Source organism: Chiloscyllium punctatum, chromosome 4 (genome assembly GCF_047496795.1).
Source record: "Chiloscyllium punctatum isolate Juve2018m chromosome 4, sChiPun1.3, whole genome shotgun sequence".
Classification (NCBI taxonomy): domain Eukaryota; kingdom Metazoa; phylum Chordata; class Chondrichthyes; order Orectolobiformes; family Hemiscylliidae; genus Chiloscyllium; species Chiloscyllium punctatum.
Window position 1 is genome coordinate 49,421,368 of NC_092742.1, and position 15,375 is coordinate 49,436,742.

At 41.0% G+C, this 15,375-nt stretch overlaps 2 protein-coding genes across 2 annotated transcripts in view; one reads left to right on the forward strand and one right to left on the reverse strand.

Annotated features, from left to right (window-relative positions):
- LOC140476278 (uncharacterized) overlaps positions 1-7,933 on the reverse strand; it is a 39,905-nt gene extending 31,972 nt beyond the window's left edge. The window contains exon 1 of the mRNA XM_072568629.1: positions 7,439-7,933. Within this exon, the coding sequence (XP_072424730.1) occupies positions 7,439-7,588 (150 nt within the window). The 5' untranslated portion in view covers positions 7,589-7,933. The remainder of the gene's footprint in view (positions 1-7,438) is intronic.
- Positions 7,889-14,229, forward strand: siva1 (SIVA1, apoptosis-inducing factor). The gene is made up of 4 exons (XM_072568630.1): positions 7,889-8,099; positions 11,225-11,455; positions 12,475-12,631; positions 14,019-14,229. Exons 1-4 carry the CDS (start codon positions 7,982-7,984, stop codon positions 14,065-14,067), a joined length of 555 nt encoding a protein of 184 aa, XP_072424731.1. The 5' UTR covers positions 7,889-7,981; the 3' UTR covers positions 14,068-14,229.
- The last annotated feature ends 1,146 nt before the right edge of the window (positions 14,230-15,375 follow it).

Below are 15,375 nucleotides of genomic sequence, written 5' to 3' on the forward strand. Positions count from 1 at the left end.
CCTCCAACCTTGGCAACATCCTTGTAAATCTTTTCTGAACCCTTTCAAGTTTCACAACATCTTTCCAATAGGAAGGAGACCAGAACTGCACACTATATTCCAATAGTGGCCTAACCAATGTCCTGTACAGCCGCAACATGACCTCCTGAACGGAATACCCTGACCAACAAAAGAAAGCATACCAAATGCTTACTTCACTATCCTGTCTACCTGTGACTCCACGTTCAAGGAACTATGGACCTGCACTCCATAGGTCTCTTTGTTCAGCAACACTCCCCAGGACTTTCATTAGGTGTATAAGCCCTGCTAAGATCTGCTTTCCCAAAATGCAGCACCTCCCATTTAACTGAATTAACTCCATCTGTCACTTCTCAGCCCACTGGCCCATCTTTCAAGATCCCGTTGTAATCTGAGGTAATCTTCTTCGCTGTCCACTACACCTCCAATTTTGGTGTCAACAGCAAACTTACTAACTGTACTTCTTATGCTTACATCCAAATCATTTATATAAATGGTGAAAAGTGGAGGTCCCAGCACCGATCCTTGTGGCACTCCACTGGTCATAAGCCTCTAGTTTGAAAGAAGACCCTCCACCACCACCCTCAGTCTTCTACCTTTGAACCAGTTCTGTATCCAAATGGCTTGTTTTCCCTATATTCCATGAGATCTAACCTTGCTAACCAGTCTACCATGGGGAACCTTGTCGAATGCCTTACTGAAATCCATATAGATCACATCTACCCAATCTGTCCTCATCAATCCTTTGTAACTTCTTCAAAAAACTCAATCAAGTTTGAGAGACAGGATTTCCCACGCACAAAGCCATGTTGACTATCCCTCATCAGTCCTTGCCTTTCCAAATACATGTATATCCTGTCCCTCAGGATTCCCTCCAACAACTTGCCCACCAACATCAGGCTCAGTGGTCTATAGTTCCCTGGCTTGTCCATAAACCACTTTTCTTAGAAGTGGCACCATGTTAGCCAACCTCCAGTCCTCTGGCACCTCACCTGTGACTATCGATGATACAAATGTCTCAGCAAGAGGCCCAGCAATCACTTCTCTAGCTTCCCACAGAGTTCTAGGGTACACCTGATCAGGTCCTGGGGATTTATCCACTTTTATGCGTTTCAAGACATCCAGACTTCCTCCTCTGTAATATGGACGTTTTTCAAGATGTCACCATCTATTTCCCTACATTCTATATCTTCCATGTCCTTTTCCACAGTAAAACTGATGCAAAATACTTATTTCGTATTTCTCCCATTTTCTGCGGCTCCACACAAAAGCCGCCTTGCTGATCTTTGAGGGGCCCCTATTCTCTCCCTAGTTACCCTTTTGTCCTTAACGTATTTTTAAAAACCCTTTGGATTCTCCTTAACTCTATTTGCCAAAGCTATCTCATGCCCCCTTTTTGCCCTCCTGACTTCCCTCTTAAGTATACTCCTATTTCCTTTATACTCTAAGAATTCACTCAATCTATCGTGTCTATACGTGACATATGCTTCCTTCTTTTTCTTAACCAAACTCTTCATTTCTTTAGTCATCCAGCATTCCCTGTACCTACCAGCCTTCCCTTTCACCCTGACAGGAATATACTTTCTCTGGACTCTCATTATCTCATTGCTGAAAGCTTCCCATTTTCCAGCCATTTCTTTACCTGCAAACATTTGTCCCCTATCAGCTTTTGAAGGTTTTGCCTAATACCGTCAAAATTGGCCTTTCCTCAATTTAGAAGTACAACTTTTAGGTCTGGTCTATCTTTTTCCATTACTATTTTAAAACTAATAGAATTAGGGTCGCTGGCCCCAAAGTGCTCCCCCACTGACACCTCAGTTATCTGCCCTGACTTACTTCCCAAAAGTAGGGCAAAACTTGACCTTTCTCTGGTAGGTACATCCACATACTGAAAGCAAACAATTGGGCAAATAAGAGAGACATACTTTGTCCATGAACAAGTATATATCTGCAGATGTCACTGATGCGAAGGATACAAATCATTAATTAAATAACCATACTCTCAGGTTAAAACCTAAGAACTCAAGGACACTTTGCATTTTTAAACTGCATATTTTTGATCTTCCCTTTGGTACCAAATGCTCCCGGCATAGAGGTAATGATAAAACATTAGTTAGACCATAGTTTGAATACTGATTACAGTTGACATATCTTCACTTTAAGGATACGCTGTCACAAAAAAGCATATGGAGGACATTTGTGACGATCCATAAATTGAGAATAAGGAGATGAAGGAAAGTTTGGAAAGTTTATTTTTCCTCTACTACAGAGGTGGTGAGGGAAGATTTAATTGAGTTGTATAAAATTAAGAGGTTTCTAAATAGATTGGATATTAACGGGCAGCACAGTGGTTAGAACTGCTGCCTCACAGCACCAGGGTTGCAGGTTCGATTCCAGCCTCGGGCAACTGTCTGGAGTTTGCACATTCTCCCCATGTCTGTGTGGGTTTCCTCCGGGTACTCCAGTTTCCTCCCACAGTCCAAAAGAGATGTGCAGGTCAGGTGAATTGGCCATGCTAAATTGCCCATAGAGTTAGATGCACTAGTCAGAGGGAAATGGGTCTGGGTAGGTTACTCTTCAGAGGGTTGGTGTGGACTTGTTGGGCCGAAGGTCCTGGTTCCACACTGTAGGAAATCTAAAAATCTTAAAAAAAGGACCTGTTTCGTTTAATAGAGAAAGCAATAATGTCAGACATAAATTAGAGTGATTGACATGAGGCTGACAGCGTCATTATTGAGCCAAATGTACACCCCAGAGGGATGAGGATCTGGAGATGGGAAATCTAGGGCAAAGAGTTCATTACATTCCTGTTGTGCCCAAGCAAGAGGGTCAAACTGAGGACAGCTGATTCCTCTTCTTCACCCCACGAGTTCCTAATTCCCATTTATCCTTAGGCCAATAGCTTATGGCATCCAAGTATACATTCAAGTGATTTTTAAACGTTATCGACATTTCATGTTTAGACATGCCTCCTATTGTTTAAGCACAACCTGGACTTAGTTGCTGCTCTTTGCGCTACCTGGACATGCAGTTCAGAGGATACTCTGCCATTTTTAACAGAGAGCATATAACAAATGCCAAGTCATTTCCGCATTAATGTAATGTCAACCTATGACCCTTTCTTTCACCTGTGGATTTTAACCTTTTACACAATAAATTTTATAGTTTGGATTTCCTGATGGCCAGATAGTCATTTCTGCAGCCTAGAAGGGCGTTGTGTTTTGGAACCTTGTGGAAACCCTGGTGGAGCTGACTCTGAAGGAATTGCCCAAGAAACTGAAGATTCCAATCAGTGATGCCCAAGCACCTGGAACCCCCTGAAAGTATCCATTTCATTTCGATGTTGGGGGGGTGGGGGGGAGGAGGAGGAGGAGACAGGTACTAGGAAAATTTAGAAGATTAAGAATCCAAACTAACTCTTGGGTTAACTATTAAATTCACCCCCACATCCCAACATACCATTCGCCACCCTACTACACCTCTCCCAGACCTTTTATACCCACTGACCCTAAGCAGAAATCCTCATTCTAATGCCAGACAGGCACCCCTCCCTTCTAGGACCTGACATGAATACTGATATTTTGGTGCATACTTCACCCACTGCTGAAATTGACATTTGTAGCAACCACTGAATCTGACGTACTTCGCTTTACCTCCAGATCCTTATCCCAAATAATATTCCCTCTAAGCTGTCTGGTTGCGTTTGCAGCCACTCCAAGAATCCATGCACGATCCATTTCCAGATGCCACTGCAACACACAAACGCATCCACACAGAGAGAAAAAAATTATTGAAAATCCCTGTCACCAAGACTTCCTCTGAGCTGCATGGCTACAGAACATATACAGCTACTGCAAGGATCCGAGCACAGCAATCTGCAAGCCTTCCATAACAAGCAGTAGCACCTCTCCTATATGCTGCCAGATCTGACACCCCCCGACTTCCCAAACTTAGCGTAGACATTCCATCAATTACTTGGCACCCTACTCATCTTGTTCCCTGGTATCTAATTCAACCGGTACCCTACCCACTTGACACTCTACTGACCTGGCACCTTGCACAGCTGGTTTCTGGTACATACCACCTGGCACCCTACTTGACTGAGACATTACTAACTTCAAACACTGGCACCAGACCACCTGACACCCTAAGCCCACATTTTTCTGACATAGTTAAACTTTCACAGGGACTATTACTATGGTTTTCTATACTACTGGAAACTCCACTATCAACATTGCTCCAGTCAAAAAGAAAACAACCATTTTTGACTACTGTATTCCCTCTCATTTAACCAATTTTGTATCCATATTGCTACTGTCTCTTTAATTCCATGAGCTATAATTTTTCTAACAAATCTGTTGTGTGACACTCTGTCAAATGCCTTTTGGAAGTTCATGCACACCAATTGACAGCAATCTTCTGTTACTTCAGATAAAAGCTTAAGCAAGTTAATTAAACACAATTTGCCACAAACAGATTTTTGCTGGCTTTCTTTAACTCATCTGTGTTTGACCAAGTAATCAATACTTTATCTAGAATCAATTTCTAAAAGCTTTCCCATCACCAGGGTTAAACTGACCGGCCTGCAGTTACGGGGCTTATCTTCTTCAAGCCCTTTTTTGAACAAGGGTGCAACATTTGCAATTTTCTGCTGTTCCTTCCATTGAACTGAACTACATTTTACTTGATGTTCCCCACTTGTTCTCCCACTCTCAATGGTTACAGATAGTATTCATCTCCCAGCAATACTCTTCCCACTGGGCTCGAAACATACAGATTGTAAAGGTGAGCTTTAGCTAATTCTAAAACATGATCCCTACTTTAATAAGATACATTCTAGTAATACTGAAACTTAATTATTTAAACATCTATTTGTAGATTACTGATTTCTGAACATTAAAACAGCAATGTAACAGATAACTCACTGCTCTTAATAATAGCTTTGCTAACCCCAGGAGACTAACAGATACTTCCTCAATCTCTGAATGGCTATTAAGAGAAATTTGATAGCTGTTTAAGCTATGACATGCCATTCATTGACTCCTACCACTTAATTGAACAGGTTGAATAATTTGTGACCATAGGCAGCACTCCCACACAGGCAAGGCATGAAAACTGGCGATGTTTTGTGTTGTAACTTTGTATACACATTGCACATTCTACATTAAGAAACTTTGTGCTTGCTGCCCACCTGTTTACTTCTTGTTGGCACTTAACCTGAAGATGACTGTCAAGTGAGCTTCTCAGTTACAGAGCTGATCCAACAATGGGTCAAGACACAAGAGGGACAGAAATGGAGAACAATTAGCCAGCCCATGCCCACACAGCCAGGAGGTAAATTTATTGACTGAATGATTAACCTAAGCACAGCTGTCTGAACTTGCTAAAGATTGTTTGAAAAATTCATACCCACCAGTACAGCACCTAGAAAGCTTTTAGTGGCTCCCGAAAATCTCACAAGAGTCCAAGACTCAAGTTAAGATTGCTTGCTGCTTCCAGATTCTTTGTTATTGCTGCTGGGCTAGACATCTTGCATTGTTAAGGGCAAAAGGCCAAACTTAAAATGCTTTCCATAAGAGGCTTAGAGTCAGAGATGTACAGCATGGAAACACACCCTTCAGTCCAATCGTCCATGCTGACCAAGTATCTAGGCCCATTTGCCAGTACATGGCCCATATCCCTCTAAACCCTTCCTTTTCACATACAACATTTAAGAGGCAACTGGATGGGTAATTGTACAGTCTCCACCACTTCCATTGGCAGCTCATTTCATACACACACACCACCTTCTGCATGAAAAAGTTGCCCCTCAGGTTCTCTTTAAATCTTTCCCTTCTCATCCTAAGCCTATGCTTTCTAGTTCTGGACTCCTCCAAACCAGAGAAACAACCTTGTCTATTTACCCATTCCATTCCCTTCATGATTTGATAAACTTCCATAAAGTCACCCCTCAGCCTCCGACACTCCATGGAAAACAGCCCCAGCCTATTCAGCCTCTCTCTCTAGCTCAAACCCTAACAATACCATTGTAAATATTTTCTGAACCCTTTCAAGTTTCATAACATCCTCCCTATAGGAGAGAGACCAGAATTGCACACTATATTCTAAAAGCGGCCTAACCAACGTCCTGTATAATCAAAGCATGACTTCCCAACTCCTATAGGTAAAACAATGACTGCAGATGCTGGAAACCAGATTCTGGATTAGTGGTGCTGGAAGAGCACAGCAGTTCAGGCAGCATCCAAGTAGCTTCGAAATCGACATATACTCAATGCTCTGACCAATCAAGGGAAGCATACTAAATGCCTTCTTCTTGATTCAAAAGTAGATTCTTGAGCTGAGGTCTGGTGCCCACGTATAGCTAGACTAGAAGAATCTAGCCTTAGGGTTTTATTAGATATTGTAACAGAATTTTTAAAAATGGCTTTATTGTGTGAGGATTTGGAAATGTCAGGTCAAGCATTTAAAATTAGTAATGTTGCTCAATTAAATAATCAATTGGAGAGAGTTCAGAGACAGTTTAAGTTCCACTCCAGGGCTTAAGCACTGGCAATGAAGAGTGACACCAGTGCAGCATTTCCTTCAGTGCTGCACTGTCAGAAAGGTTATCTTCCTGATAAAACCTTAAACAGAGGTTCTATGTGACTGTTCACGTCCACATAAGAGCAAGGTCATCCTGTTGAGATAGAATGATGGAATCGCTAATGTGGAAACAGACCCTTTGGCCCAACATGTCTACACCAACCCTGTGAAGAATAACCCCCCAGACTCATTCCCCTACCCTATTATTCTAAATATATTTCTGACTAATGCACCTAACCTACACATCCCTGAACAGTATGGGCAATTTAGCATGGCCAATTCACCTAAGATGCACATCTTTGGATGGCTGATGGCCCATATCTATCTCTCAACCAGTTATGTAAAGTAACAGATTATTGTTCATTATCTGTTTTCATAAATGTAGATATAGTGTGGACAAGCAGCAGAAGAACAAGCAGAGCTATTAAACAGCAGAATTATTATAAATGTAAATTGCCCAAAAAATTCAGCAGGTGTGTAACATCTGTGGATTGAAAACAGAGTCAATACAGTATGCAGTGGCCCTTCTTCACAACTAGAAGCAGCTCAAACAAGGTAGCATTTATGCTAATTAATGGGAGGGAAAGAAAGGAGTGAGCAGAGAGATGGCCGCAGAACCCAGGGAGAGAAAAAATAAGTCAGATAAGGGGTTTGTTGATAGTAAGCCAGGTAAGACAAGAAGCTAATGAGGACTAAGAGCTGAAAACGGGTTGGCTGTCCTGAGCAACCTATTCAGGACAGAATCTGAAGTAGTGGACGTAAGTAATAGACAAGAAAGGCGATGTTCATAGTCTGAAATTGTTAAATTCGATATTGGGTCATGATGGCTGCAAGTTACCTGAGGTGCAGTTCCTCCAGCTTTCATCGAACTTTGCTGGGACAGATACTGAAAATAGTTAAGTTGCATCACATCGTGAGCTGAGTTTCTCTCTCCACAAATGCTCTGATACCTACAAAGGTCCTCCAACACTTCCTTCTTTGACCTCATGATTTGGAGATGCCGGTGTTGGACTGGGGTGTACAAAGTTAAAAATCACACAACAGCAGGTTATAGACCAACAGGTTTAATTGTCGCTCCGAAAGCTAGTGTACTTCCAATTAAACCTGTTGGACCATAACCTGCTGTTGTGTGATTTTTATCTCTTTGACCTCAGCATCCACAGTAACAATTCACATTGACACTGCAGATAAAGGCACGCGCTGGGACAGAGGGAACACGTGACTTGTGGGCGGAGCTTCATCCGTAGGCCACTCCCTACCACGTGAGCGGGCGCCGGCCTCCTGATAGGCGCGTGTCCCGGCGGGTCAGAGGTTGCGGTTTGGCGCCTCTCGGTTTATTTTCTTCTCGGTGAACGGGCTCTGGTGTTCGGGTGCCGCCGGTATGACCAAGAGAGCCAGCCCGTTCGGCGACACGGCGCCGCTGCAGTGGAAGATCCACGTTACCCAGAAAGAGCTGAATGAGGGGGTGTTCGGGGAGCAGTATAAGCGGGAGGTGTACGGTGAGTGGGTCGCGTTTAGAGGCCGCGCAGCGCGAGAGCCGGAGGGAGGCCCTGCCTGCACGGAGCAAGGCCGGGGGGCGGGGAGGGAGAGGGAGAGGGAGAGGGAGGAAAGGGAGAGGGGGAGAGGGAGGGAGAGGTGTCAGTAAAACGGTGGGGTTGGGGCAATTATCTCGGCATTGACGGTAACTGGCCTTCTGGACAGCGCGGTTATTTTCTTACTGACCTGAGGCTGTTAGTAAACTGAGCTCCGATTCAAGATAAACGCAAATTTACTGCGGATGCTGCATCTGAAACCAAAAGGGGGGAAAGAAGGAAAAAAAATTCCAGCATTTTCTCTCTTAGCTCCGTTTCAGGGCGCGGTTGTAACACTTTTTTTTTATTTTGAGATCGGCGTTTCTGTTTGTATCAGAATTGGCTTGAGGGAGGAAGGTTGTTTTCGGTGAAAGGTTGGTGGACTTGGGAATTGTCTACAGGGCAAAAGCGAGTCTGTGGTAATTTAAATTGCAAAGTCCTTGAGCCGTGCGCAACGTTCAATTTCACTGGAGAAAGTGAAAGAAACCTCAAAACAATAGGAAGCTATGCTAAGTCTCTAAAACTAAAATGGTAACAAGCTGGAAGGGTCACTTTGCACACGCGAAAGTTAACTTGATGCTTAAGAGGCTGTTTGGCAGGAATGAAAACTTGGCCTGTTAAGTTTTTTTTGTTTTTCCAGAGACTGCGTACAACGAGTGCAGTGGCTTCATTCGGCGTGTTTTTCAGTAGTGAGTCACATAGTGAGTACCAGTTTCCAGGACAGTGATAACTTCCCAATTTGTTTTTAACTGTATTGCTACCGAGCGTTCTTATTTGATTTACATTGAGTGGTTGGCATTTCCTTCTTACTGCAAGACCGAGGCCTTGTAATTTGCTTTGAAAATAGTATTTGAGCACAAGTTTTCACTATTAAACTTCATGTGATAGATGAGACTTGTGTGGAAATCCAAAACCTTATCTAAGTGATGGTTTACTATAAGTTCTGTCACTGATTTATCACAAATGTTTGAATCTAGGCTTTTTTCCACTAACAGCAAATTTGCTTTTCGTCAGTTATGAGATGTGGGCATTGCTGGCTGGACCACCAGTTATTGCCTGTCCCCAGTAGGCCTTGAAAAGATGCTGGTGAGCTGCCTTTTAGAACTGCTGCAGTGCTGTCAGTACAGCCACCATGCTGCTAGGGAGGCAGTTTCAGGATTTTGATCCAATGCACCTCCAGTTCTGGGCCTTCTGTGGTCAATAACCATGTACTTCACTGGCCGCCTCTAACTATTGTAGAATCTTACAATGTAGTTTCTTCTCTAGATATGGAAAGGTACTGCATCATGGCTACCTCTTAAGCTTTCCACTTGTTGAGTTCTGGACAATTGTTCTCAAACAATTTTTATAATATTGTGAAAGTGCTCAAATGAAAGGTCTTTTCACAAGTTATAAATGGAACTGCTTTACCTGAAGTACCTTTTTTTACTTTTTAAAAAAAAAATTTCAGGCAATAAAAGTTGAGCACTTGGGCACACACAGTGCTGGCTGAATGTTAGCTTTGCATGCAGTTTCTTCTATAAGGTGCTGGCCAGATTAGACTGTACAGAATGCTAGGAGGTGAGTGGACTGGTTTAATACGAGCCTCTTGGTCTATTTCCTTGCTTGTAGTCCTATGGCCATGCAAGTTTATTTGTCAAGTACCAATGCAACTTTATTTTGAAATTGCTTATCTTCTGTTTTCACCACCTCCCATGGTGCAACCTCCAGGTCACTTAGTCTTCATGTGCACCCCTTTGAATTGTTACCAAAAACTTTAGGCAGTGAAAAACCTATGGGACACAAATTTAAGGGGAACAGTTTTTTTTAATCTACTTGATCAAAACCTGTTACAATTTTCTCCATGCCTATAAAATCATCATCCCACCCAGCTCAATTTGTATTTCTCCTTACCCCTCCTGTCTCCAAATCAATTTTTATTTCATATCCTTTTCTTTTTGAACTGATTTCTTTTTTAACGTTCTCTCCATATTCTAGCCTTGTCTTGGGCTTATTAGTACAGATTGTTCTTTGTTCTGAATGCAGGTGGTTCTCCAATAGCACGTGCTCCTACAGCATGAATTGGTTGTAACACTTGCTGAATTTAGACCGATTTATTTGTAGAACACTAACTTCCTTACATGACATGATTCTGGTCCTGTTAGTTTTAAATGGTGCTGATATTGCACAATTCTCTTATTTAAAAAAAAGATTGTATGGGAACTGAACTACAGTGTTAGAGATCTACTTGTAGACACAATCCTGTCTCCTACTTGCATGGTAGAAGTTTTGGGTCCTTTAGTTCCTGATATTTTCTCATCTCTCTTTGCTTTCCTTTTCTCCTCCCTGTGAACTTGTATTTGGTTTGGTTCTAGTTTGAAGGATCCACCTGATGTACATGATTAGATTACTTAGTGTGGAAACAGGCCCTTCGTCCTGCCGAAGTGCAACCCACCCAAACCCCTACATTTGCCCGTAGTGTTAGGTAAGGGGTAATTTAGCATGGCCAATTCAGCTGACCTGCACATCTTTGGACTGTGGGAGGAAACCCACGCAGACATGGGGAGAACATGCAAAATCCACACAGTCGCCTGAGGTGGGAATTGAACCCGGGTCTCTGGTGCTGTGAGGCAGCAGTGCTAACCACTGTGCCACCCATCATGCACCATTTTTTTAATTAATCATTCTCAATTTTCCTCCTTCCATATACTCATTTCTTCTTGGTCTGTTCCTTTCTAACATGCAACTATTTCCTCTTGGTATTTCTAATACTACACCTTTTGTACATCAGACTTTTACTTGTGCCCATCAATTGTCCATTGCAGTAAAACTTACCCACCAGTGTGGTGATATAACTTGTCTCTAGGGCAGTCTGCAGGTTGACTAATAGTGAAAGACACAGATGGAGAGGGAGGAACATGCAGAACAATTAGCACAGGGAGAAGAATAACGTGCCCTAATATGCATTCACTTTTAGAATTTTATCGGCAAGATTAGTAATCTTGCAGACTTGTTTACATTTTTAATCATTTTGAATTGACTCCCAATTTTATTTTTAATGTTTTTATTTGCAGAAAAAACTAAATGTTTGCTGTTTAATGGTGCACAAGCCTTTATGGGATGTATGTGGGCTGGCAGCTCAGAAGAGAATTGTACACTGGTTCCGATGACCAAGCCTGTTGAAGATAACTGCTTTAAAAAAACAGATGTTTGTAATGGATGTGAAAGACGAGAGTTACTCCATGGGCAAACCTTTCTAGGACACAATGGGCAACTTATAAAGGGTTCACGGTCTTCATATAAATGTAAGCTTACTTCAATTAATCCATATTTATTTTATACTGTGATGTTTGCATTCTGATGGGTTCCTGGCTATTACTAGAGCATTTTAAAGTTCTAATCTGAACACTGCAGTCTGCAAAAATGTTCATAGATATCCAAGTGAGCATCCTAACAGCTGCCTACAAGATTTTTTAAAGTGTTCGGATTTATGCCAGTTCCTTGTTTTGCAAGTTTTACATCTTTTGAGATATGAAATCACTCCTCTTTAGCAAATACAAGTTATGGGTCAATTGTGTGAAATGGGTTATTTCTTGTGTTCTATCTATGCTTGTGAAGCTTTTTTCTGGATGTAGGTTTGCTCACTGAGGTAGAAGGTTCGTTTTCATTCAGAGGCTCACTGAAGATGTTACCTGCTATGGTGACGAAACATCTGAAAATAAACCTCCTAGCTCAGCGAGCAAACCTACATCAAACCCCATTGTGAGCTACAAATCTTAAAACTTATAGCTTTGTTTTCTGTTTTATACTGATAATTGATATTACTAAAACTGAAGTTCTATAAGCAATTGTTGGCAATAATAATACTTCATTTTAACATGTCAGTGCATATTGAGCTGTTTTTTGAAGTGAATAGAAAAGCTGTTCTTCTACAGCAGGGCTTTAAGTTTTAAATAGGCATAAATGTGATATTTTCTGGGTTGGGGCGGAATTGCAGGGTGTCACTAAGAGGCTGTTTGACTCTGGTTTCTGTTCATGACAAAGCTAGCCACTTGAAGTATGACATTAGAATAATTGCTGATGTTTTCTCAGACTAGCACAGCTGAATTACCAACTTCTCACTGTGAGACACACTTCCCTGACAACTGTAGTAGTGTTTACTGGTTTTGGATTTCATTAAAAACAAGTTCCATGATCTGTCAGTGTAAGTTTTGATGCAGCAAAGTTAAGAATTTTAGTAAATTTTTGGTCTTCGCTTTTATTTGCAATTGTCGTTTATTGTAGTTTGGTTTTTAACAAGCTCACTTTTGTTTTTATTCCATAGCATCAGTCAAGCCAGCAACCATGAACTGTTTTATCTGTTTAAAGCCATCAAGTTTCAAGGAGCCATGCTCACAGTGTGACCACTTAATATGCCAACATTGCAGCAAAGTTTGTGATCATTGTGCAAGGATTTGCTGTTCACTCTGCTCGTTCAATGAGTGAGTAATCTGATTTTTCTGTGCATTTAGATTCAATTTTGATGCAATGTGAAACCAAAATTTTCCACCTGTATTTGAATATTCCGTTCATGTTGATGATGTGGAAACATCAGCATACAAATGATGACAGTTATTACTGCCCTGCAAATTTCTGCTAAGGAGGTTCTTGTTTGCTGCTTTCATGAAATATGAAAAGACTTTGCGTTCTAGCCTGTAAGGTCCAGATTTAGGCTCACCTGCTGTGAAGGTGTCAGGGCATGTCTGAACAAGCTTGTTTTTAATATTGAATTTCAACCAGCAAGCAAAGCCCTCACACTTCCCCTGGAATAGCTGGAGGACCTGGAAAACATGTTGATGTTATAGCTTGAGGACTTGAATTCAATTTTTTTTAAAAAATAAAATTCCTTCACTCATTCTAGAAGTCCACAAATCTTTCTTGCTGCTTAACATGCCAAGTGCAAAAGGCAGAAGATGGAATCAAAGGCTCGATCTATTCTCTTGTTAGAGAATTGTTGAATTGCACCTCATTTTTCTTTCAAACTAGAGTATTTTTGTACATTTTTATATCTAACTAAATTAAAGGGCAGCTCAGTGGTTAGCACTGTTGTCTCGCAGCACCAGGGACCTGGGTTTGATTCCGGTGTCAGGTGACTGTGCAAACTCCATGCAGACAGACATTCTCCTTGTGTCTTTGTGGGTTTCCTCCACTGTCCAAACGTGCGGGTCAGGTGAATTGGACATTCTAAACTGTCAATACTGATTAGGTGCATTAGTAGGGAGTAGGCGAGTGGGTCTGGGTGGGTTACTCTTAGGAGGGTCGTAGTGGACTTGTTGGGCCGAAGGACCTGTTTCTGCACTGTAGGGAATCTAATCTTAAACACTGTCTACCACAAGTGGCTCATCCTTGTGCTAGTTTTTGAGCCATTGATTTAACCCTGTTAATACTTTGCTAATTTAATGTTTGTTTGTCATTTTTTTTAAAATGACATTACTCCAAGTACTTGCCACATTTTCAAAAGTGAGTCAAAATACTAAGTGAAATAATGGCAATTAGAAATCATTTCCAGTGGTTTTTGTTCAGAACTTATCATTGGTCACCAGGCACCATGTGATTCTGCTGAAGCTTTTCCACTTATTTTACTACCTCTACTAGTAAATTCTGTCTAGCTTTACTTGGCAGTTTGGATAAATGTGACTGGAGAAGTTGCTGCACAAGAGTGCATGCACTGTATCCATGGTTCAGTGCTGTTGTAGTTGGAGTGCTTTGATTTGGCAACATCTGATTTTACAATGGTGTTTTCATTACTACAATCAAACACTTGCACTCTATAACAAATTGGTGTTTAAAAAAATGCAATTCTAACATTTACTACTTTCCTTTTTTCAGTTATAATGAAGCTTGTGATCGGGTTTTCTGTTATGGCTGCTTCCCTTGAAGAACCTAAGTTTTTTTGAATCAGCTCTAACTTGTATAGAAATGTTCACAATGCATTAACTTGATCACTTTCATACACAAATGGAAGTGAAATCTAATGTTGTAATATAGTGTTTTTAATCTGTATTTGTATAAATAAAACTTTGTATAAATTTTTGCATTATTCCACTGCTCTTGCATTTTATTCCTTAAGTACAAAAACTACTTTTTAATCCTACTTAAGTCCAGTTCAGATTAAAACTAATATTCTGATGGCTGATGTTGTCTTTTAAGCAAAAATAAAATTGATGATTAACATTACCAAGGTAACAATGCTGAAGACTCAGCCAAGGGGTATCTGAAGGTGTCAGGATGGCTGCTGTAAGATGGAAAAGTGTTTAGTATAAATTTATCCCTCTATTAAAAGGAAATGGATGCTGGCTTAGTATGTAGTTTTTAAAGTTTGAAGCTAGGTGCAGCAAGTAGGAGAACAAGATTCAAATGATTTGAATAATTTTACTAGTACAGTTGCAAATTGAGGATGGAGATCATAAATTGGACTTGGTATCAAGTGAGGCTGGCTTAAAATTTGCAGTTCTCATACATTGGGCTATTTCCAAGGATTTATGCATAATTGTTAGTCATAATACATGTGACATTAATTGCTACACTTCAAGTGTAGATTAAAGTGCAAATGCAGTTGCTTATCTCTAGGCCTGATTCTGTAATACTAATACTTGGCCCTGGTGCATTCTAGTGCACTTGATGTGTCTTCCTAGTAATTATGCAACTAATGCTGCTCGATGAAGTATGATGCATTGGACCTCCATAGCAGAAGGTGCACATTATAAAAATGTCCATTTGCCAAATGGTGCTTCAGGGGAAAACTGGTAACTTCAAGTGTTACCCTGAACACCCAAAACACAATTTAAGGGAGCTTGAATGTCTTAAATTTTGTTCTCGCGTAGTCTAAACTCCTATTGTTGCCTAAATCAAGTAGGCCCCAAGAATCTATTTAACCCCTCCTTTATTATTGATCCCTTAAAGACTGGGAATTCTGTAAATATTTGACCCACCATATGAGTTGTAGCCTGTTGGACCTCTGCAATTAGGGGAGAATTTCTGGAACTATTCCACTATATTACTTTGAACCACTTTTAGAATTATAGATATTTTGTAATCACTGTTCAGAGGTGTATTACACACCAAGCACATGGGGCTTGAACTTGGACCTCCTGGCTTGGAGGCAAGTACATTACCACAGCCATTTGAGAATGTCTGATTTGCACTTATTCCTTCTGTCTGCCTTGTACTCTTGAAATAATCAAAA